Source organism: Sturnus vulgaris, unplaced genomic scaffold, assembly GCF_052056855.1.
Source record: "Sturnus vulgaris isolate bStuVul1 unplaced genomic scaffold, bStuVul1.hap1 Scaffold_195, whole genome shotgun sequence".
Classification (NCBI taxonomy): domain Eukaryota; kingdom Metazoa; phylum Chordata; class Aves; order Passeriformes; family Sturnidae; genus Sturnus; species Sturnus vulgaris.
In genome coordinates, this window is record NW_028276170.1 from 5,403,581 (window position 1) to 5,428,448 (window position 24,868).

General features: G+C 51.0%; 1 protein-coding gene across 1 annotated transcript in view; it reads right to left on the reverse strand.

Moving 5' to 3' along the window:
* The window catches only part of LOC148218027 (uncharacterized), a 775,474-nt gene that overhangs the window by 244,216 nt on the left and 506,390 nt on the right, over positions 1-24,868 (reverse strand). Inside the window, 1 exon segment of the mRNA XM_088158035.1 lies at positions 15,314-15,898. Coding sequence (XP_088014161.1) covers positions 15,314-15,898 — 585 coding nt within the window.

The following is a 24,868-nucleotide window of genomic DNA, read 5'->3' on the forward strand; positions in this document are numbered from 1 at the left end:
AATCCCTGCATTCAAGCTCTGATCTTAACGTGAAAGAGAAGTAGCACCTGCTCGTGTTAAATTGGGTGAAGAACAACTGTTACATTGGATATGGTAAGCAGTTCAATTATCTGAGGGAAAATGTACGGCAAAAATTAGCATTCACAGAGAGACAGAAAAGAGCAGGAGTTGGCAAAAGGGAGGAGGAAAAGAAAGCACACCCTAAGCCAGTGTTTCACCCAAATCCAGGATTTTCTGTTTGTAAGGACTGGAGTCCCCCCAGGTCCCTCCCCCCAATAAACGGGACCGGGTGAACTGGGAAGCTTTATTGGGAACACTGGAGCAGCTGTGCTTGGGCAGAATGACAGCGGGGCTGGGTGTGGGACACACGACTCCTCTAAAATCAGTGTGGGGATGTGTTGGAGTGAGTAAGTCAAGAGTTTGTCTGAATCCTCCAGAGAGAGATCAAAGTGCAGGGATTGAATGAAATTCTTGAGATGGATTGAAATATGTTAAGCCTCTCACACATAAAGCAGAGGTGAAGGCTTAGGTTGTAGAACGAGGGAGCAATAAGTAAGTAAATGGAATAAGTTTTAAGTGCTTTTAGTGAGTAAAAGATCTTAGAGGCCAGAGAAGTAGTACATATTCTAGTTGTTATAAATGAGAGACAAAAGTCTCGATATTCAGCAAAATTTAGATTGCTTTATTTGATAAAGAAAGAGCAAGCAGCGCTGGGGAACGTGAGGGGTCACCGCCCACTCCACGCTCCACCCAACCTTGGTTTGCAGCCTCTTCTTATACTGTGGGTTCTCGTTGTACACAAATTCACAAAGCCTTTGGGTGATAATCAGTCACAGATAGCCATCCGGTCCTTGTAGATAATCACCAGAGAAGTTCTTGGAGTCTGGTCCTTGAGATAGGCAGTATTGATCAGACAAAGGCAGGAAGGGCTTTTTGGGAAGTCCGATTTTGCAAGCGGGTAGCCGATACAACTTATTTGAAAAACATAACATAACATATTATATAATGTAAGATAATACAACATAATATAACATAACAAGGTGATTTTAAACAGAATTATTTTATCATATAATTTCCTTTATCTAGTGTCCATGCTTCATTTCAGAGCTTAGTATACTGGTTTATACAAACCCCAATGCTTTTGTGATTAACACGAATCTTTTGTCAATTATCACACCAGTCAAATCCAAAACAGTGGGAACATTCTGACAAGTCTCCGAGAAAATCCTAATGTATTTAACACTAATGCTCCGAAGAAGATCAGATCTTAATCTGTAAACACATTCCTGGTAGTCAGAGGCCATCTCACTAGTAGAGGGGAGAAGCTTCCTGCAGATGCAAGAGCCTCCTTGGTTTCATGTGAATCTTTCCCGCTGCAAAGCGTGGGGGGTTCCCCACTGGAACAGGGACAGCGTTCTGGGAACTGACTGTAGGCTGAACACAAGTGGCTCCAGGACACTTCCTGCTGGGACACTTGCCTCTGGGAACAGCTTCTTGGAGATGGCTGGGCTCCCCTTTTTACTTCCAGGCCCATCTGCATCCTCAGGGATGAGGCTGTTTGTCTCATAGCCGTGGCTCTGAGGGAGCAGGGACGCCTGTCCAAAGGGCTGCCTCCCTCTGCACTCTGGCAGCTCTCACCCAGGCTCTGGCAGGGGTGAAGGCTCTTGCAGAAATATCCCAAGGCTGGAGATCTTCCTCACCCTGCTCCTCCACTGCTGATACCACAGAGTTCCCTGCACATAGGAACATCACCTTTTCTTCTGCAGGAACCTGTTCCAGCACAACACCAAGGGTCTTCTCCTGTGGCACTGCCACAGCATCCTTAAAGCCGTGGACTAGCAAGTGACAGCTCCTGGAAACTGCTGCTGTGTGTCTGGCTGCAGGAAACCCCTTCTGGAATGCCCTTGGTCTCCATTTTTTGCTTTCTAGAATTTCCTGGCCAATCTGCATTGATTGCCAGCGAAAATCGCGAGGGTGCGGCGTGAGCAGCGGCCGAAAGCGCTGAGCGGGGCCATCAAACCCAGCCCAGCAACTCCCGGCGTTCGCCAGCCCAGAGGTGGCGCGGACAGCGCGGCCGAGGGTGGAGAACCAGCCCGGCTGTGCGGGAGGGCTCTCACAAAGCGCGGAGCTCGCCAAGCCAGTCCAAGTTGCTCTCGGCGCTGCCCAAGGCCTCGAGTCAGGCCCTTCTCCGGGCCCCCCGGCATAAAGCCGCCGCCGCGCCGAGCGGGGATCGGAGCGGGCGGAGCCGCGGAGCACCGGGCTGGGGGGCGGCGGCGCCGCTCAAGAGCGGGGCTGACCCGGGGGGCACCGAACCGGGCCGGGTTCCCTGCGGGATCCGCCGGCACGAAAAAACAACACGGGGCCGCAAGAGCCCACGGCGGGGAGGGGCTTTTGAGCAGCTGCCCCACGCTAAGAAGCCAAAAGGCAGCGGGAAGGGGGAGGGTGCCGGGCTGTGCCGGTTCCCCGGGAATACCCGCGGGCATAAAGCCGTAGGAGCAGGGCCCCGAACCGAGGAGGAGAGGAACGGCGGAACCCACCCGGTGCTATGGGTGTCCCTGCATCGTAGGCAAATTGGTTTTACCTTCCAAGATGAACGTAAAGCCTTCTTTTTCTACTCCTTTCTTTTTATTTCCTGTCTTTTCCCTTCTTTTTCCTTGTAGCTGACTGGGAAGGCAAGCTTTTCTTGCGAGGACTTATAACTGTCTATCAGGAAGTTGGGCTTTTGTTGTGAGAACCGGTGATTTTTGGGAAGAATGGGACTAAGAGCAAGGAAGGAATCCCCAGGGGGAAGAAGAAATGGAAATATATCAACAGATATACCCTTAAATAGCTCCCTGGGAAGAAAAATACCCGTTGAAAATATGACTACAACGCCAAAGAATTTAAGATGATACAGTACTGTAGAATAGCATAGACTAAAAGAGAAATTAAGTCAGACTATGTATACTGGCCATGAGATGAGTCAAATAAGGAATAGATGTGTCAGGTTTAGAACATCCATGTAAAAGCTAGGAGCAAGCCCGGTACAGATATGGAAGAGGGGATTTCTCACTGAACAACCTTTCTAGCTCTGGTCTCTCAGTCCTGAATTTCAAGGGAAACCTACTCTACACTCCATTCCATACAAACAGAAAATCCTGGATTTGGAAAAAATACTGGCCTAGAGTGTGCCTTGTTTTCCTCCTTCCCTTTTGCCAACTCCTGCCTTTTTTTCTCTCTCTCTGTGATTGCAAATTTTTGCTGTACACTTTCCCTCAGATAATTTAACTGCTTACCGTATCTAATGTAACAGTTGTTCTCCACCTAAATTTAACACGAGCAGGTGCTACTTCTCTTTCAGGTTAAGATCAGAGCTTGAATGCAGTGATTTCAAAGTGAATAAATTACCTTTCCATCTTTCAGTCCAAAATGAGCTACTGCCACCTGCACTTGCCCTTCCCTTCCTCTCCTGAACCACCGAACAGCCCCACTGGGATGGCAGGAGCTGGGCCTGGGAACTGCTGCCTTTGGAGTTGCATCTCCTCCTCCCGTGGCCGCTGCTCAGAGCCCAGAAGTGCTCTGAGAACTTGAAGTTCTGGCAGCTGAGTTAGAGCCTACATGGGAGGAGGAGAAGGTTCACCAGAGCCCTTCTCCTGCCGTGCCAGCTCCAGGGCAAGGAGTGCAATGGAAGCCAGCCAATGTCCAAAGCCCATCTGCTCTGCCAGTTCCTGTGGGAATGAGCTGCTGCAGAGGGGAAGATTTGGGTGGGAATGTGGTTCTCTAAGAAGGCCATAACTAAATGCTTGCATGGGGGTTTTGGCTTCTGGAGCAGTGGGGTAGGGCTGTTGTTGGTTCCTACTCCTCCATCCCATGATGATGTAAGGGGTGAGGGATGCCATGTGTGCTGTGCACTGGCAGTGATCCTCAAGAAATCCTTCTAATCCTCTCCTTCGAGCTAGTCAAGCTCAAGGGAAAGATGGGTCCAAAAAAAAACTGTTCAGTTTTGCGCCCTCCTGCCCTTGTGTGGTGAGGGGCAGGAGGCAGAGGTCCAGCTTGGTCTCTCTTTGACCTTTCCTTTGAGACAACACTGTCTGCTCCCACCACAAAGGCACAGAGGGTGCTCTTTGCCCCCACCAGTGGGAAGTGGCTCTGCTGACCCCACTAAGAGTGCTGGAAGATGAGTCTGTGGACTAAACAGTTGAATATTGCCCAGAGGGGGTAGCAGGCAGTAGATTTTGCCACCATTCTCTTTCCAGGACCCCACTGGGAGTACTTGAACTATCGACGATGAGAGAGAGACAGGGACACTGAATGGTGATCAAAATCCAATTTTTACTGAGCACTACATGTGCTTATATACCATTTACAGGAAGGCTGGTAATATTTAACTGCATAACATAGACAAAACTTACATAGACAAACTCTCACATAGACAAACTTTACATTTGGACTTAGTAAAATCTTATTTCCCATAACCCAGACTTGATCCAGTCCTCTTGCAGTCAGGTCTCTGTTTGCTCTTGTCAGGCATCCTCGTTGTCAGGCTGCATTTGCTGATTAAATCTGCAGTACTCTCAGTCTCATTTGCATTACCCATATCCACATCTCCCCCGTTTCTTTTAACTAAAAATACACTCTTAAGCGATTTGTCGATTAAATTCTTAACACACTGTAAAATACAAGGAAAAACGACTACAATGCATAATATGATGCCTAATACATACAAACCTATTTGAACTAAATTCCTGACCCAGCCAGTGAGTCCCCAGTGCCCTAAGAGCCAGTTCAGCCAGTCGTACCCATGATCTACCCAAAGTTTATTCACACCTTCTTTCAGGGCTTGAGTGCTGGCATAGATGGGCTGGGAGTGGTCAGAAAGGTTAAGGCAACACATCCCATCGAATTCCTCAGCCACAGGCGGCGGCGGAGCTCGGAGGCGGCCCCAGCGCAGGTGGGAGCCGCGCTCGGTTGTGCGGGGGCTCGGGGCTCGCTGCGGGCCGAGGGGGCGGCAGGGGGCTCTGGCGGGTTGGTTGTGCCGGTGCCGGCCCGTGTTGGCGCTGGGCTGAGGGCGCTGCGGGAGCGGCTGCCCGCGGTCTCCTTCCCGCTGGGGCCTCGGCAGGAGCCGGTGCCGGAGCAGCGCTGGCTCGTCCCGGTTGCTGTGGGTGGCACAGAGGTGTCTGCCCTGTGCCCGGGGCTGTGCGGGAAAATTCCCGTGGCCAGAGGTTTGTGTGCCCGCAGGAGACAGAGGAGTCCTGTAAAAGTGACTTTATTGATGAACAAAGAGAGAGGCCATGCGGCATTTGCCATGCGGTCTCTAAAACGCCGCCTCCTTTTTATCCTCATTTTCCCAGCTGCATCTCCCTCTCCCTTTGCCCACTGGCTGAGGTACTTGGAAGGTTCAGAATTCCCGATCCGCCTACTGCATGTCCTCGTTAATATTCACCCCTACTACGATATTAATCTTACTGCTTTCAATCCCTCCTTCTCTCATTTTCTCAAGAATTGCCTTTTCAAACTTTTAATTTCCATTGACTCAATCTCTTTTCCTGCATCCTGTTTGGCACAAGGTTTCGTGCATGGTAAAAAGCTGAGAGTTGCTGCAGCACGTCAGAGGAAGAGCAGCATTCGTTTAAGCCATGGTCTGCCAGGGAACCACGAAAATTTGTCCCATTCCCATTATTTCTCCGGAATACGAGATATTTTCATATTTCCTTTGCTATCTGTTTCACCACTTTTCGGTTATCATCTGTTTGCAAACAGCCGTTTGCGTCATTTAATTTTCCACAAACTCCTCCTTCTTCTGTTAGTAGATAATCTGATCCCATCCCATGGTGAAATGTTTCGTTCCTCATTTCAGCGGCTTGGTGAGCAGGAAGGTCAGGAGCTGGAGCTGTCTGCTTGGTTATTATTTCAAGGATACTTTTAAACCTAATTATGCCACTCAAATTATGGATGGGTTTTCTGTGTCCTGATATGAATTCGTTAGAGATCCCAGGGGTTGGTCCATGGTGTTGTAGCATTTGTTCTGGTGGCCGTTCATCTTTTTCCCTTTTTTGGGTGCTCCCTCCATCCAGGGCTGCATCAATTGACCACTTTTATCTTATGAAATGATAAAATGTTTGGATTCCCAACTCATTTCTCTGGACTAGCAAAAACACCTCAGTGCGTTGGGGAGAGGGATGATCCCCCCACACACACACTTTTTTTCATGAAATTTGCTCAATATTCTCCGTTTGCTGTTTCCCTTTGCAGCTTAACCAATTTCTGTTGCAGTCAGATATCCTCACTATGGGCTCTGCCTTTAGTTGTGCAAATTCCATCTGTGCAAGCAGGCAGAGCTGGGGGTGAGGGGCAGATGGACTCAGGGAAATTCCTCCCCCTGGCAAGAAGGCCCTTGGGCATTGTCCACACTTTTCCAGAGCAATGTTAATTTGCATTTCTAAAACTCCTCTCCTGGCTGCCTGGAACTAGGATTTTCTTCCAGAGCAGCCTTTAGGTGATTCACACGTCCACCCTCAAAATCTGCTTTATTTTTCTTTTTTATTCTTTTTAACGATTTTGTATTAACTATTTATGTGTTAAAGCCTTACGATTAATACTCTTCTACGTTTGCAAAATGCAACTTAAAGTTGAGCATTGAAAAACCCATTCCGAAATTCTGCCATCATTAAGAGTCAGCCACAAATATATAGAAAAATATTCCAGTGCAAGCAAGTCTTTTCTACATCTTCTCCTAGGAGTAAAAATTGCTTGTCACACCCCTGGTCCAAACCTAACTGATAAAATAAAAGTAGGATAAATATGAAAAAATTTTCTAATTGTGTAATCTTGTCACTGAAACTGCAGGAAAAACAAAAACTCTTCAATAATGTCTTCAGTGTTAGAGTCAAAGCATTACTTGATTCTGGTCAGGATGAGCAACAGAAATCATTTCATCCACACATAGCCCAGGTGTGCAGAGAAAATCATTCCATGAGATGTGAATTTTACTAGATTTTCCCTTAACTTTTTACTGTCCGAACCCAATGAAATCCATTGGTTTTGTGTTCATTGCTTCCAAGTTGTGTAGTTCTTAGTGTTTGGTTTCCTATTGCACACGGATTTCTCCTCTTCTGACGTTAATTAGATCCTCATTCCTGGATTTCCTTCTCAGTCTTTTCCAGACCAGGTGTCTCCATCTATGTTGGGGCAGTGTCTGGGTGTTCCTTGATGGTTGCTGATGTTTCATTGATGTTTTCTTGATGTTTATTATCTTTGTGGATATCTTTTGGGCTCTTCCCAGTCTGTTGAGATGTTAAACTCATCTCTCTTGAGTGGTCTGACAGTCCATAAAAATACCTTTTAAAATTTCTTTCCTAAGACAAAGGCAAACCGAACCTGACTAGTAAAATGGAATATTAAATAAATTTAGAGTTGGTGTACTTTCCAGCAATGGAATCGCAGGCAGCCCAGTGTGTGAGTGTAATTGAGAGGCAGAGTCCTGGGTGGATGCTGTGAACAGCAAAGTGCCAAGGCAGGCTCTGTGCCAGCCCAGCTTCCTGTGGCAGAGATTTCACAAGAGACAGGATTCTGGCCACAGACTGCTTGAAATATACATCCCTTATCTCCAGCCCGCACTAGGTGGAGAATTCCCAGGGTAAGGAATTGCAAAGATCAGTTCCAAGGGAGATAATTGAATATCTGCCCTGGCTCTGGCCAAAGGTTATAATGGCCGGATGCTTGGCCTTCAGCCAAGGGCACACACTGACTCAGAAAACACTTCCTAAATGCAGCAACATGTTGCATATTCATAGACCCTCGTGCATTATTCAGAATCATTCTCCCTCAATCTGTATATCATTATTTTTCCTTCCCTGGGGTTTTGGTGGCCCATAATCCAGGAATGTGAAGAATTTCCTGATTATCGTTTTTACAATTCTCTGCGTTATTTATATGAACAAAAGCCTTTTAAATCAAAATGTTATAGTAAAAAAAAAAATATTTATCACTACTACTTATAAGTTCTGTTAATCGCAGAACTAAAACTATATTCATACAGCAAAGTTTTCCAACATACAACATTATTTTTAATATTTGCAAAAAGCCAATAATATAATATAATACTAACTTAAAACACACATACAATCCAAATTTCATTTCTGAGACTTCAAGAACCATAGCTAGGGCGCCAGTTGTTTTGTTATTTTTCATTTTCTCAGCTTTTCTTTCTTTTCTCTTGTCCATAGCACAACATTGAAGCTATTGGGGTTTAAAAAGTCATACAATATTATGGGTAGAACAGGGAATCCTCAATCCAGGCCCTGCAATTTCCAATTAATCCTCAGAATTCTTGCAACTCCTTTTCAATCCTGGATTATTTCTGAGCTTCTCCAGATCCTCTCTAGGCCAGTACACCACAAACCTTCATTCAAAATACATCCCGAATATTTAACACTTTTCTCCACCATTTCCTCTTTTATTTCAAGTACTCAAAGATGCTTTTTATCCTGAACATTCAGCCATTTCACAGAGGCCTCTTCTACCTCTTCTTGTCCTCCTGACTGCAGCAAGTCATCCACATCCTGCATTAATCCAATCCCTGGGGGTGGGGTAAATTCTTCTGATATTTTCTGCAAGGCTTGCCCCAATAAGGCTGGTGCTTCCCTGCATCCCTGCAGAAGGACCGTCCATGTCTTTTCCATTTTCCCTTCTAACTTTTGTTCCCACTCAAAGGCAAAATCCAGTTTACCATCCTGTGTGAGTGGGCATCCCCAGAAAGCATCTTTGCCATCAAGGACTGAATGGTGTCAGTGTGAGGAGGGCACCTGGTTGAAGATGGTGTAAGGATGTGAGAGCCCCTGGGTGCTGGGGCCCCCTTGGGCCCTGGGGTTCATCCCTCAGGGGCTGTAGAAACTCTGCCATGGCCTTTGCCTTCCCCTTGGCCTTTTCCTCCTCCCTTCTTGCATTCCCCTGCTGTGCCTTTGTGACCAAGTGCTCCAGGGGCTTCTTCTGCCCCTCCTGCAGCCCCCTCAGTGCCTGGGGGTGCTCATCCTCTGACAGCTGCTGAGCTTTCTGCTAAATCATTCCTTTCTGCAGTGACCCAAGGAAAATGCTTAAAAGCTAATCTCGATCCTTGCCCGTCCAATGCCCATTTCGCAGCTGTTCCTTTGTCCTGCTGCTCCTTGTGCTGTGGCTGCCGTGGCCAGCCCGTATCCCAGAGCCGGTGCCTGTCCTGCCGCAGTGTCCAAACGCGGCCCCCCCGGCGGGCAGGGCCGGCAGCTCCACGGGGCCGGGCAGCGGCCGGGGCGTCCCGCAGCCTCCTGGGGGCCGGGGGCCACTGCCGGGCCTGCAATTGCCGGGGGGTGCTGGGCTCAGGCAGCGCCCGGCGCTGAGCCCCGGCTGCCCCACAGCCCCGGCCCGGCCCCGCAGCTCCCCACAGGCCCCCAGCCCGTGCTCCCGGTGCCGCCCCTCTGCGCCCGCTCCTGCCGCTGCCCAGCACAGAGAAACCCCCTGCAATCCTGACCTCCTTGTGTGCCTGTCCTGGCAACCGGGGATACAAAGGATCTGCAGCAGCTGCCACCTTTAGAGGATCAAATCCTGCTGAAAAACATCCCCATCCTCAGTATTTTTCTCTTCTTTGTCTTTGTCATCATCCTTTTTCTTCCCACATAGATTCCTGCTGCTTCTTCTTGCCTGAACCATATTCCTGCACACTCCCCTTCACCCAATCCCTTCCCAGCACACCAACACCTCCATCCCCTGTTGTCTAAATCCCTTCTCGAATTCCCTTATTGCCCCCCTGGGTGTCCATGTCCTTGATTACCTCTGGGACAATGTTCAAACTTCCTCAAGATGCTCCCCTGGGACCCTTCAGAGATATTTTGGGATCATCATCCCTTTAGCCAGGAGCCCTTCCTGGCTTTCCCTTTCTACCCTCCATGGGTGCCCTGCCATCTTTAGTCCCCGAAGATCCCACTGTAGTCCCTGCTGAGATTTTCAGTGCTCTCTGGCTGCCGACTCTTCCCAGCCCCCCTGATCTGTCACTCGTCTGTCTCCTGGCCCCAGCGCCCCCCGGCAGGGGAATTTGGGGAGGTGGGAGGGGGGGAGCGCCAAGGCCGGGCCCCCCCGCGCTGTGGTGGCGGCAGCGGCTGCAGTGGGGAGCGAGTGCGGGCGGGAGCGGCCGAGAGCCCAGCGCTGCCCCAGCCCGAGCTGCCCCAGCTCCATCGCTGCCCCTGCGCTGGGATGCTGTGGGTTTGGGGGGAAGAGGGAGCCGGCAGTGGGTGCTGGGCCTGGGGGCAGCAGGAGAAGGGAAGGAGATGCAGGGTTGAAGAAGAAAATGGTCAAATACTGCACATGTGAGGATAAGTTGGTATTGTGCGGGAGAAGGTGGAAAAGTAAGCGGAAGAGGAATGTGAGGAAAAGCAGAGACACAGGAAGAGCAGAAATGGGAAGCAGCACAGGATTCCAAACCTACAGCGTCCCTCCAGTCCCAGCGCATTGGCCTCCCCCTCCACATTCAGCAGGTGACTGGAGAGGGGGATCCACCATTTTCAGAGGGGTGAACCTTGTTGTTTCTGAGCTTTATTGGGCTAAGACGTGGTGTTTGTTTTTTTGCAGGGCCTGAATCTTTATATTTTGCAGGGGGTTTTGGCTGAATCTTGCATTTTTGGGAGTTTTTGATCTGTGTCTTGATATTTGGGGGATTTTTGGGATGCATCTTGGTGTTTGGGAGGTCCTTACAAACACAGGATGCCCAGTGTCTTCCTCAGCTGCACATCGGTTGGAAGAACAAGGCAGCTTGCTCTTGTTTTTTTCTTGTCTCAAGGCAGTCCCCTCTTGTTTTTTCCCCAAACCAGGATTCTTCATTCCCATGGGGTGGGCAGATGGCGGAGGAGGAAAATTTCCTGGGATCCCTCAGGAGGAGGGGGTGCAAACCCAGCCCAGGGAGCTGTGAGGAGGAAAGACCCTCCCTGAGCCGGGAAGGCGGCCAGAGATCCAGGCAGAGCTCAGAGCTGGTGGAGAAGCCTCCTGGAGGGGAGAAGCCCCACAAGTGCTTGGAATGTGGGAAGGATTTCAGGTGGAGCTCCCATCTGATCCAGCACCAGATGATCCACACTGGGGAAAAGCCCTATGAGTGTGGGAAATGTGGGAAGAGCTTCAGAGGCATCTCTGGTCTAATGCAGCACCAGGTGATCCACACAGGAGAACGGCCCTACACCTGCTTGGAATGTGGGAAGAGCTTTGGACACATCTCCAACCTGAGACAACACCAGCGCATCCACACCGGGGAGAGGCTCTACAAGTGTCCCAAGTGTGGGAAGAGGTTTCAGAGAAGCTCCAATCTCCTCCTGCATGAGCGGATTCACACAGAGGAGAGGCCCTTCCGCTGCCCCAGCTGCGGGAAGAGATTCAGGCACAACTCCACCCTCATCAGGCACCGGCGCATCCACACTGGGGAGAGGCCCTACGAGTGTCCTGAGTGTGGGAAGAGCTTCTCCAGGAGCTCCGACTTGACCCAACACCAACGTAGGCACCACTAAGGGAAGCCCTGTGAGTGCCCTGAGTGTGGGAAGAGCTTCGTGCTCTGCTCCAGCTCCATCCCCCATGGCAGGATCGGTGTTGGATGATCCCCAGTGACCCCCGTTGGGCAGAGCCCTGGTGATCTTTGGTCCTGGTGATCCGTGTTGGGAAGACACCTGGCTGGGGGGGCTCTGCATCATCCTGTCTCCCTGGATGAATGCAGGGACAGGAATGTCCATCAGGATGGAAACCAACATTGGGAATTCCTTGGGGAGAGTGAATTTGTTGACGTTCAACCGCAGAAAATCTTCTGTTTTCAGTCCTATCTTCTGGTGGCTTCAAGGAATACTGAATGGTCTTGGTGGTCTTTTCCATCCTCAGAGATTCCAGGATTTTGATTTTGATTTTTGATTTTTTGATTGTCCGAGGGTGTCTTCCACAGCAAAATGGTGATGAACTGGGGCAAAGACCAAGATTTTGGAGACAGTGGGGTGGAAACCCCTCCAAAAATATTCTTCCCTTCCTCCTTCCCTTCTCAATTCTCAGCCACCATGGACACAAAAATGCTGTTATTTTGGGCTGGATTTGCTTTTCATTTCTCTTCATCCCTTTAAAACATCCAACCTTGGGATAAAAATAAAGACACTGAACTGAGACATGGGTGGGGACATGGGGGACAAAGACATGGTAGTACACAGACATAGAGAGTGACATGGGGACACATGGACGTGGAGGGGGATGTGGCCATTCGTGGGGACATGGGGGGACACAGGCATGGATGGAGATGTGGGGGACAGTGACAGGGATGGAAACATGGTGGGGACACAGCCATGGGTGAGGACATGGTGGGACATGGCCAGTGACATGTGGGGACACGGCCACGGCCGGTGCCATGGGGGGAACTTGCAGGGGCTGTGGGGGATGCTGGCTTGGAGGGAGTTGAGGGTTCCTGGCAGGGACTTGGGGCTCGCTGAGGCCTTTGGGGACCCCAGGCCGAGCGGCTCCGGCTGCGCTGGGAGACCCTGGCGGAGGTTCTGGGGCAGCTGCTCAAGGACCCCCTGCCCTGGAGCCCCAGCCGGGCATTGGGCTCCTGGAAGGGAATGAACGTCCTTGTCCCCAGCAGGACAGATTTCTTATTTCTTGCAGGTGCAAATGGTTCTCTTACCAGAATAGCTTGTTGTGTTAATTGTTTTCATGCTGAAGTTTGTTTTCACATGGGAACAAGCAAGTTACTTAACTGCACATAGAAGAAGTGACAGGCTAGCTATTAATTAGCAGAGAGCAAGACCTGATTTTATGAAGCCTTCCTTTTATAATTTGTCTACCTGACTGCAACATCTCACCCTTTTTCATTAATTCAAAGAAGGTTCATATGTTCTGATGATAAAATAGCTCTCTCTTGTGAGGGTGTTATCTCATTAAGGTTATCACTGGTTATCTCTTAGATATCGGATAAGACGCATAAAAGACAGATTACAATCAACAAAACTTAGCAAATTCTATCATGTCATTGACACAGGGTTTCACAGCATGAGAAAACAAAAGCATAATGTCCAATGTCTCCTAGGCGAATGGGAATAAATGACCATTGTTTTAAAGTCCAAATAGTCCATTAGCTGGAAATGTGGATCTTTGACATCACTGAATGTGCTCTTGGATCCTGGAACAGGGAATAACTGAAGAAGGTTAGTAGGAACACTATACCATGATGATGACACAGGGCTTTTGTTGGCAATTTGCTTGTAAATTTCCAGACACAGCCATGTCTTGGCAGTCCTACTTCTGGTTTTGTTCTGGCCACGAAGGCTGCATGGTGATTAGGTTCTTTTTCTTCTCACTGGGCTTCATTTTCTTGGAGGCAACTGATGTTTGGCTGAATGAACAGGTGACTACTTTGAAGTTGTTGATGATAAAAACACATGCACACCTTCTCCTTAAGTTAATGACTTAATTAGTCTTTGTAAATTCAATTGATGAGGTTTACCTAAAATATTTTCTTTTTTTTTTTGTATAAATATTGCACTATTCATATTTCCTTAGGTGTTAATTTCCCCTTCTTTGTTTTAAAAACAGCATGCGTTACTCTTGCCATGAACATGAAGGGAACATCAAAACAAAACAATATATATAGTAAAACCAAACACTTACAGCAATCGGGAATAATTCAGATACAACAATGCAAAACATTTCTGATAACAGATATAATTAATAACACATGTGAAATTACAGGATTACCAAGCACTACAACATTGTACCATCATCCCAGCGTCTGCAACAGCTGATAAGCCTCAAATCAGTGAAGAAGTGGATAATCATCACCGGAAAATGATTTGGGACGAAATGAGCGCAGAGCCGCCTGTGGCTGCAGTGCAGAGGCAGCTCCCAAGTCGGGCAGCAGACGGCGGGGGGGGAGCTCCGGGCCCCGCGGGGAGAACGGGAGCCTGAGCCGGCGGCGCTGAGCAGCGGGGGCTGCAGCCACCCGAAAGGGGGGTGGGAAAGCGCCACAGCGGGGAACGGGGGGGCTGTGATACCCCCTGAGCCGGGGCCTGAATCCTTAAAAACCGGAATAATCACGGACAGAGACCCTGTAACTAATTAAAGTGACAAAGTGGTGTGTTTATTCACCGGCACGGGAGTCACCTCCCAAAGGCGTGACCGCCCCGAACAAGGTTCTTTGCCCTCTATTTATTGCCCCAGATCTTACATACAATACATGTGCATAACCCCAGCACCTCCCATCCCCACCCCATATTAAAATGAGCCCATTCGTCCTTCACGCGTGCGCAGTTCTTCTCTTGAATTGGGTCAGTGCTCTCAAAGGATGAAGTCAGGAGAGTCTTCATCAAGTCTCTGTGACCCCCTGGAACAATCCAAGGCCTTGTGCTTTGTGATTAACAGTTTATTATTTTATGTTCTTCTATACATAAATTCATAATAGCAGATAATTATACCAATTAGCTCTAGCCTAAGCATCTAGTAATTATTAACTTAGCATTTACCTACCTAACTTACATCTTGGTCATGGAAACTACTTTTACCCTTAGCAAAAATCCTAACTTTTTAAAACCATGATTCACCCCTTTCTCTCTCTCTTTAACTCTCCTTCTATCACAAAACTGAGTTGTTTGCCCTCAATACAGTGTAATATTTTTTGAGCAAACTGATTTGTCCTTCTGTTGTTGTCTTTTGTAACTCTGAGATCAAAACGAATCATCACGACTCCCGCCTCGATTAACCGCCGATTGGGACACCTTCCCGGCCCTCCCGCTCACCCGAGAGCTCTGCGCCCCCAGCCCGGGGGGCTCCCAGTGGCACCAGTAGGGCCCCAGCTGCCCCACACACCCCATGGCCAGCGCCGGGCAGGGTCTGACACCCCCCCTCCCCAAATTCTCCTGGCGAGGGGCGCTGGGGGCGGGGCGCGGGTGGAGTCCAGGTGAGGAGCTCTGGGCGCTCTGGGACTGCCTGAGGAGTCATCAGCGTCGCGCGCTCTGATTGGCTCAATTATTTTGGTGCCTTCTCTGATTGGCTGAGAAGATACCTGGTAGTTGAGAGAAGTAACGGGAGAGATCCCACCCCAAGCACCTGCATGGGAACAACAGACCCAGCCTGGGCACAGCAACGGAATTTATTACAACCAAATCACAGCAGCACAAGAAGAAGTGAAAGAAGTATCTCCAAACACGTCCCCCACCCAATGGGGAAAACAAGGACCACGGATCACCAGGGTTCTGCCCAACTGGGGATCATCCAACACCGATCCTCCCATGGGAGATGGAGCTGGAGCAGAGCACGAAGCTCTTCCCACACTCGGAGCACTCACAGGGCTTCCCTTAATGGTGCCTCCGTTGGTGTCGGGTCAAGTTAGAGCTGTGTGAGAAGCTCTTCCCACACTCAGGACACTCGTAGGGCCTCTCCCCAGTGTGGATCCGCTGGTGCCTGATGAGGGTGGAGTTGACATTGAATCCCTTCCCGCAGTCAGGGCAGCGGAAGGGCCTCTCCTCTGTGTGAATCCGCTCATGCATGAGGAGATTGGAGCTGGTCTGAAACCTCTTCCCACACTTGGGACACTCGTAGGGCCTCTCCCCAGTGTGGATGCGCTGGTGTTTTCTCAGGGCAGAGCTCCACCCAAAGCTCATCCCACATTCCAAGCAGGTGTAGGGCCTTTCCCCAGTGTGGATCACCTGGTGCCACATCAAGTGAGAGATCCTTGTGAAGCTCTTCCCACATTTCCCACACTTGTAGGCCTTTTCCCCAGAATGGAACCTCTGGTGCCGGATCAGATGGGACCTGTACCTGAAGCTCTTCCCACATTCCCCACACTCGAAGGGCTTCTCCCCAGTGTGCATCCTCTGGTGCCGCATCAGATCAGAGCTCCACCTGAAATTCTTCCCACATTCCAAGCACTTGTGGGGCTTCTCCCCTCCAGGAGGCTTCTCCACCAGCTCTGAGCTCTGCCTGGATCTCCGGAAGCCTTCCCGGCTCAGGGAGGGTCTTTCCTCCTGGCAGCTCCCTGGGCTGGGTTTGCAGCCCCTCCTCGTGAGAGATCTCCGGGGCTTTTCTGCCTCCATCCCCGCACACCTGAGGAATGAAAATTCCTGGTTTAGGGGGAAATAACAAGATGAGAGCTCCATAAACTGGGTGTTCCTCCTCGCCCAAGCTCATCTCTGGAAGTCATTGAGCATCTTGTGTCTGTAATAACCTCCCAAACACCAAGATTCCCACTCAAAATCTTCCAGACTTTAAGACAGGGACCAAAAACTCCTCAAATATCAAGATTCAGCCAAAATCCCCTCCAAACTTGTGCTGCTTTGAAAGCAAAACTAGTGAGAGACTCCAAGTCAAAAATACAAATTGATAGGAAAAAAAAGAGAAATAAAATCCATGCAATAGTACAAAAGAAAACAACTGACAGAATCAGAATACAACCTGACACCCCGCTAGTTAGGGTGGTGGTAGCAGCCCAGATGAAGTGGTCTTGTTGTAGTGATGCTGTAGAAAGGTCTGGTAGCTCTTGTCCTCTGGAAACCAGTGGGTGAGGGCTGCCTTGGTGTTCCAAATCTCAGATTTTATCTAGGTAGGAAAGGCTTGGCTCCTCCCCCTGGCTGGAGCATCTCCCAATGGGATGATGGAATTTTATCAGTCATGCAGTGGCACTGAATGGCCCATTAACAGAAGATATCTTCCTGGAGGAAGGATGGGTTGTGGAAAAGATAAAGAACACTGCCCCACCTGGTTTTAACAGATGGCCCATTACCAGAGGATATCTCCCATACAGATAAGGATCACTGCTCAACCTGTTTTTTCCTATACTCTTTGTTCTTTTGTTTCTTCCTGGGACCTCTGACTGGTTACTTCATGTTTGCTGCTGATTTCCTCTCCCTTTTGAAGATGAAAATGGTAAAAGTGTCTTTGACCTGCCTTGCTGGATATTGTGAAGAGGAACAGTCATCTACTGCAAGTGGAAGTGTCACAGGTGGAGCAGAGTTCTGTGAGTGCTGTATCAAACCAGACCTCGTCAGACCTGCCAGAACAACTGGTCCATGCTGCCCTTCACTGCTCTGCCTGTTCCACACAGCACCGGGCGCTGCCTGAGCCCAGCACCCCCCGGCAATTGCAGGCCCGGCAGTGGCCCCCGGCCCCCAGGAGGCTGCGGGACGCCCCGGCCGCTGCCCGGCCCCGTGGAGCTGCCGGCCCTGCCCGCCGGGGGGGCCGCGTTTGGACACTGCGGCAGGACAGGCACCGGCTCTGGGATACGGGCTGGCCACGGCAGCCACAGCACAAGGAGCAGCAGCACGAAGGAACAGCTGGGAAATGGGCATTGGACGTGCAAGCATCCAGATCAGCTTTTAAGCATTTTCCTTGGGTCACTGCAGAAAGGAATGATTTAGCAGAAAGCTCAGCAGCTGTCAGAGGATGAGCACCCCCAGGCACTGAGGGGGCTGCAGGAGGGGCAGAAGAAGCCCCTGGAGCACTTGGTCACAAAGGCACAGCAGGGGAATGCAAGAAGGGAGGAGGAAAAGGCCAAGGGGAAGGCAAAGGCCATGGCAGAGTTTCTACAGCCCCTGAGGGATGAACCCCAGGGCCCAAGGGGGCCCCAGCACCCAGGGGCTCTCACATCCTTACACCATCTTCAACCAGGTGCCCTCCTCACACTGACACCATTCAGTCCTTGATGGCAAAGATGCTTTCTGGGGATGCCCACTTACACAGGATGGTAAACTGGATTTTGCCTTTGAGTGGGAACAAGAGGTAGAAGGAAAAATGGAAAAGACATGGACAGTCCATCTGCAGGGATGCAGGGAAGGAACAGCCTTATTCGAGCAAGCTTTGCAGAAAGTATCACAAGAATTTACCCCACCCCCAGGGATTGGGTTAATGCAGGATGTGGATGACTTGCTGCAATCAGGAGGACAAGAAGTGGTAGAAGAAGCCTCTGTGAAATGGCTGAATGCTCAGGCTAAAAAGCATCTTTGAGTATTGGAAAAACAAAGAGGAAATGGTGGAGAAAAAGGTTAAATATTTGGGACATTTTTTGTCTGAAGGTTTCTGATGTATTTATCTGTAGAGGGACCAGGCAATCTCAGAACTAACATTACCCAGCACTGAAATGGAGGTGGGACAACTCTGAGGATTAATAGGAAATTGCAGGATCTCCACTGAGGATTCTCTGTTCCAGACAGAACATTGTAATACGTTTTAATCCCAGAGAACCTTAATATTATGGTATGGACATAAGAAAAAGCACAAAACTTGAGAAAATGAAAAAACAAAGTTATTGACGCCACAGCCATGGCTCTGCTAGAGTCAGAAGAGAAATTGGAATGGTATGTGGATGTTAAACAGGGCCATGCCAAAGGAATTTGGAATTCCCGGCTGCAGGAGCAGCATGGGAGGGCACCACTGACCCTGCACTGAAGGCAACGCAGCAGCAGCCAGGGCTCCACATCGGGCCAAGCCCCTGGGCCTGCCCACAGATCCTCTGCTGAAATCCTCTGCCTGGGCACCCTCCTTTGGCATCTCCACACACTGGGGCCAATCCTTGCTGCCACTGCTGGAGCTTCGCTGCTTTCTGTGCCTGCACTGCCACAGCTGCTGGGGAAGACAACGGCACAATTCCACTCTGCCCCTCAGTTACACTCACACACTGGGCTGCCCGGGGTTCCATTGCTGGAAAATATACCTAGTTTTAAAATGTTTTAAAAATTATTTCTCTAGTCAGGCTTGATTTGCATTTGTCCTCAAAAAAGGAATTTTTAAGTGGTTTTTTAGGAGATGTTACACTCAGTGGAGATGAGTTTAACATCTCAACAGACTGGGAATAGCCCAAAAGATAACAAACATCAACAAAACATCAAGGAAACAGAAGCAAACGTCAAGAAAGACCCATCCCAGACACTGCCCCTGGCATACATGAAGACAACTGGTCTGGAAAAGACTGAGAAGGAAAGCCAGGAGTGGGACCTAATTAACATCACAGGAGGAGAAATCCGGGTACAATAGGAAATTCAATACTAAGAACTACACAACTTGGAAGCAATGAACATTAAACCAACAGAATTCTATGGGTTCAAACAGTAAAAAGTTAAGGGAAAATCTAGTAAAACTCACGTGTCATGGAATGATTTTCTCTGCACACCCGGGCTATTTGTGGATGAAATGATTTCTGCTACACATCCTGGCCAGAATCAAGCAATTCCTTGATTCTCTAACAGTAGAAATGGTGTTGAAGAGTTTTAGTTCTTCCCGCAGTTTTGGTGACAAGACTACACCATTAGAAGGTTTTTTCTTAATAATCCTACTTTTATAAGATTCATTCCAGGCAGAGCCAGGAGAGCAGCTTTAGAAATGCAAAATAACTCTGCTGAGGAAATGTATGGACAATTTACCAAACTATTCTTGCCTGGGGGAGGAATTTTGCAGATTTCCTCTGTCCCCCACTCCAAGCTCTGCCTCCCTGCACAGATGGAATTTGCACAACTAAAGGCAGAGCCCATAGTGAGGATATCTGACTGCAACAGAAATTGGTTAAGCTGCAAAGGGAAACAGCAAACGCAGAATGTTGGGAAAACTTCATGAAAAACAGCGGGGGGGAATCATCCCTCTCCCCACTCCAACATGTGCTGTCACTGTCCAGGTTATATAGGGTGTATTGGGGCACGGGGGTGTTTTTGCAGCCACAAGTTCAGGGAAATGAGTTGGAAATTCGAGTATGTGGCGATTTAATTAGAAATGCAAACTAACACTGCTAGGGCAATGTGTGCAAGATGTACCAAACTCTTCTAGCCTGGGGGAGGAATTGGGCTGATTCCCTCTGCCCCTCACCCCAAGCTCTGCCTGCTTGCACAGATGGAATTTGCACAACTAAAGGCAGAGCCCATAGTGAGGATATCTGACTGCAACAGAAACTGGTTAAGCTGCAAAGGGAAACAGCAAACGGAGGATTTTGAGCAACCTTCATGAAAAATAGTGTGTGTGTGGGGGGGAATCATCCAGAGAAACCAGTTGGGGATCCAAGTATTTGATGATTTAATAAGATAAAAGTGGTCAATTGATGCAGCCCTGCCTGGAGGGAGCACCCCAAAACTGGGAGAAAGTTGAACAGACACCAGAACAAATCCTACACCAGCATGGACCAGCCCCAGGTAGCCCTAACGAATTCATATCAGGAGACAGAGAAGTCATTTATCATTTCAATAGCATAATTAGATTACACAATGTCCTCAAAATAATACCCAACCAGACAGCTCCAGCTCCTCACCTTCTTCCCGACCAATCCACTCAGATGAGGAATGCAACGTTTCCCGATGGAATGGAATCAGATGATCTATTAACAGAAAGTGGAGGAGTTTGTGGAAAATTAAATGACTCAAACTGCTGTTTGCAAACAGATCACAAAGGAAAAGTGGTGAAACAGATAACAAAGGAAGTGAGAAAGCAGCTCATATTCCGGTCAAATGTGGAAAGGATGGGAATGGGACACGTTTTCGTGGTTTCCTGGCAGACCATGGGTGAAACGAATGCTGCTCCTCCTCTGACATGCTGCAGCAACTCTCATCTTTTTACCATGCACGACACCTTGCGTCAAAGAGGATGCAGGAAAAGAGATTGAGTCAATGGAAATTAAGTTTGTAAAGGCAATTCTTGAGAAAATGAAAAAAGGAGGGATTGAAAGCAGTAAGATTAATATCGTAGTAGGAGTGCATATTAGGAGGGACATGCAGTAGGTGGATCGGGAAGTCTGAACCTTCCAAGTACCTCAGCCAGTAGGGGAGAGATGCAGAAGGGAAAATGTGGATAAAAAGGAGGCTGCGTCTTAGAGACCGCATGGCAAATGCCGCATGGCGTCTCCCTTTGTTCATCAATAAAGTAATTTTTACAGGACTCCTCTGTCTCCTGCGGGCACACAAACCTCTGGCCACTAGAATTTTCCCGCACAGCCCCAGGCACAGGGCAGACACCTCTGTGCCACCCACAGCAACCGGGACGAGCCAGCGCTGCTCCGGCACCGGCTCCTGCCGAGGCCCCAGCGGGAAGGAGACCGCGGGCAGCCGCTCCCGCAGCGCCCTCAGCCCAGCGCCAACACGGGCCGGCACCGGCACAACCAACCCGCCAGAGCCCCCTGCCGCCCCCTCGGCCCGCAGCGAGCCCCGAGCCCCCGCACAACCGAGCGCGGCTCCCACCTGCGCTGGGGCCGCCTCCGAGCTCCGCCGCCGCCTCCCCGGGCTCCGGCCGCTGCCGCCGCTGCCGGGCCCGCACAGACGCTGCCACAATGGCGCCTTTGCTGCTCTGCCCAATCAGCGCGCGACAACCAGGAGTGACATTGGCACAATCAGCCAATGGCAGCGAGGGCCGGGCTCTGCACACGGCCCAGCCTCGGCCCGCGCTCTCAGGGCCCCCCGGGCTGGGTGAGGGCAAAGGCGGAGATGAGGAACAGCCCTGGAAGGGGCCCGGGCCCGAGGCGCCATTGGCCTGGAAACACAAACAAAGTTCTCCGCAGCTCCCGGCACGCCTTTCCCAGCCCTGCGTGTTCGCTGCCTCCGGCTCAGCTGGAAGCCCTGGAGCTTCATTTCTCCTAACCGTAATTAGGAATATCAGTGCATGGCTTTGATTTCCGCAGAACGGGAAAACTTCTCCAAACCCCTGGGGATGAGTGTGGGAGGAGGGGAGAGATTTCTGGCAGAAAACTCGAAAAACTCAGAGGAGTGTAATGAGAATAAATGAAGACCCTTCAAACCAGCTTTCTGCTACCCCTCCCTCCTTCCCTCTGTCCCTCCTACCCCGGCAGTGCAGAAACGACGCTCACTTTTTAAAATGGTAATGGTTTCTGAAACCTTAACAAAATATAATAAAGCATTATGACAAACGACACTGTTATTTTTGGGTTTTTTTAAAGTCTCATAGGTTTATTAAACTTTAGCATGAAAATACGCCAAAAGACTGAATTAGGAGAAAAATCAGCGCTGGTAGCACAGGACTAAAGCAGCAGACCCGGGTGTGATTTGGGGGCCCAGGGGGGTCCCCGGGCCGCCCCCGCCCCCCCCCCCCCCCCCCGATCTCGGCCAACGGGTGCGAGCGGCGCGGCCCCGCTGCTGAGCACTGACCCCGCCCCGGGGGCCGCCGGGACCCCCCCGAAAAAACCCGCACCTGCACCCCCCCTTCAGTCCCTCCGCCCTTCCCAGTCCTGGGGGAAAGGGAAGGACATGGGGCGGGATCACCCGGAGACCCCCGGAGTGAGGAGCAGGAGAGGGGGGGGGGTTGGGCTCGCGCTGAGTGGGGGGTCCCGCGCGAGGATTTCGGGGGGGTTCGCTCGAGGAATTTTGGGGGTCCTCGTGCGACGGATGCTCGTGCAAAGGGCTCCCCTCGTGCCACCGTCTCCTCGTGTCACCCAGACCAGTTTGGGGAGCTCTTTGTGTCACCCAGAGGAATCTTGGGGATCCTAGTGTCACTGAGAGCCCTGCGAGTGTCACCAAGAGCTCCTCGATTGCCACCAGGAGGAACGGGGGGACTCCTCGTGTCACCGAGAGCCCTGCGAGTGACACCGAGAGCCCTGTGTCACCAAGAGCCCCTCAAGTGCCCCCAGCTCTTTGTGCCACCAGGAGCCCCTGGAGTACCACCAGCTCCTCGTGTCACCGAGAGCCCCTCGTGCCACCAGGACCTCGTGCCAGAGAATTTGGGCAGAGTGTCTGTGCCACCCGGAGCCCCTGAGTGTCACCAGCCCCGTGCCAGGGTCCCCATTGTCACCGCGGTCTCTCTCTGTGTCACACACCAGACCCCCCCTCCGAGCACCAGGACCCCCGAATTTAACCGTCCTCGTGCACCGGGACCCCCTCAGGACCCTCGAGTTTCCTCTCTCCCCTCCTCGTGCACCGGCATCACCGGACCGCCCCCCCTTTCCCGAGGAATCGCCGGAGACCCCCTCCATCAATCACCGGGCACCGGCACCACCAGAGGACCTCCCCCATCAATCAGCACCGTCACCGTGCACCGGGACTCCCCCCCCATCGAGCAGTGACACCCCCTCATCGTGCACCGGGACCGCCGGACCCCCCTCAAACATCGCCAGCCTCGGACACCGAGATCACCGGAGACCCCTCCATGAGTCACCGGGACCCACCCGTCATGCACCAGGACCACCGGAGACCTCCCCAGGAATCACCGGACACCCCCTCACGAATCACCGGGCACCGGGACGCCCCCTCGGGCACCGGGACTGGACCCCCCCCCTCGTGTACCGACCACCCTCCGGTGCACAGGGCCCGGACCCCCCTTTGTGCCCCCCCTGCCCATCCCGGGGATTCCGCCCCTCCCCTTTGACTTCCCCCGGGAACAGGAGCGGGAATGATGGGGACCGTGAGCTGGGGGGGCACCGGGGTGTCCCCAGCACCGGGGGGAGTCCCTTGGGGCTCGCTCCTTTCCCCCCTCTCTTCCTCCAGTTATCACCAGGGACCCCCCCAATTTACCGGGGCTCCCCCTATTCACTGCCCCCCCTTCACCGATCCCCCCAAAGCGCTGGGAGCCCCCTCACTCACCACCCCTCCCCTATCCATGGGACTCCCCGCTACTCACCGCTCCCCCCGTCACCAGGACCCCAAAATCCATGGGACTCCCCCCACACTCATCAAGACTCCCCCCAAATCCATGGGACCCCTGCCTCCCCCCCACTCACCACCCCCTTCTCAGCACTCCCCGGGCCCTCCCCATTGATCGAACGCCCCCATGGCCCCCCCAGCCCCTCGCCCTCGCATTGGGCCCCCCCGGGGCCGAGGCAGAGCCCTCCCTGAGGGACACCCCTCATCCCCGGCCTGCAGCCGCCCATGGAGCCGCTGACCACAACTCCCTGCCTGCGTCCATCCGGCCAATTCCTCTGGCCCCGCACAGCCCAGCCTGCAAAGCCAGCACCTGCTGGGCACCTGCTCCATGCCACTTCCAGGGGCTTGGGCTGCTGAAGGGGTGCTGGCCTGGGCCCTTTGTGACACAGGGCCGTTCTATCGGGTTCCTGGGTGCTGTTGGCCATTCTGTTGTCCTGGTGACATGGCACAGCCCCGCCCTGCAGGGGTATATACGGGGCACAGGGCCCTGCGCTGCCCAGTGCCAGGAGTGCCACTGGCTCAGGAGGAAGCAGCTCCCAGGATCTCTGTGCTCTAGACGACGTTACACATGGAGGAGGAAAAGGTGAACCCTGTTATAAATGAGAGACAAAAGTCTCGATATTCAGCAAAATTTAGATTGCTTTATTTGATATAGAAAGAGCAAGCAGCGCTGGGGAACGTGAGGGGTCACCACCCACTCCACGCTCCACCCAACCTTGGTTTGCAGCCTCTTCTTATACTGTGGGTTCTCATTGTAATCAATAATTTTTGGGTTTTTGTTGTCATAAGCAGTGGTGGTTGAATAAACATCCTTACACAAATTCACAAAGCCTCTGGGTGATAATCAGTAACAGATAGCCATCTGGTCCTTCTGGTTAACCACCAGAGAAGTTCTGGAAGTCTGGTCCTTGAGATAGGCAGTATTGATCAGACATAGCAGGAAGGGCTTTTTGGGAAGTTCGATTTTGCAAGCTGGTAGTCGATACAACTTATTTGGAAAACATAACATAACATATTATATACTGTAACATAATACAACAGAATATAACATAACAAGGTGATTTTAAACAAAATTATTTTATCATATAATTTCCTTTATCTAGTGTCCATGCTTCACTTCGGAGCTTAGTATTCTGGTTTATGCAAACCCCAATGCTTTTGTGATTAACACGAATCTTTTATCAATTGTCACATCTCTGATCATGTGGTGTCCACGCATCTCCCCAGCCCATCACTGCCTCACACACGAGGTGACCACCAAGCCACTCTCCGGCCATCTGACCCGCAGCTGAGCCCTTCCC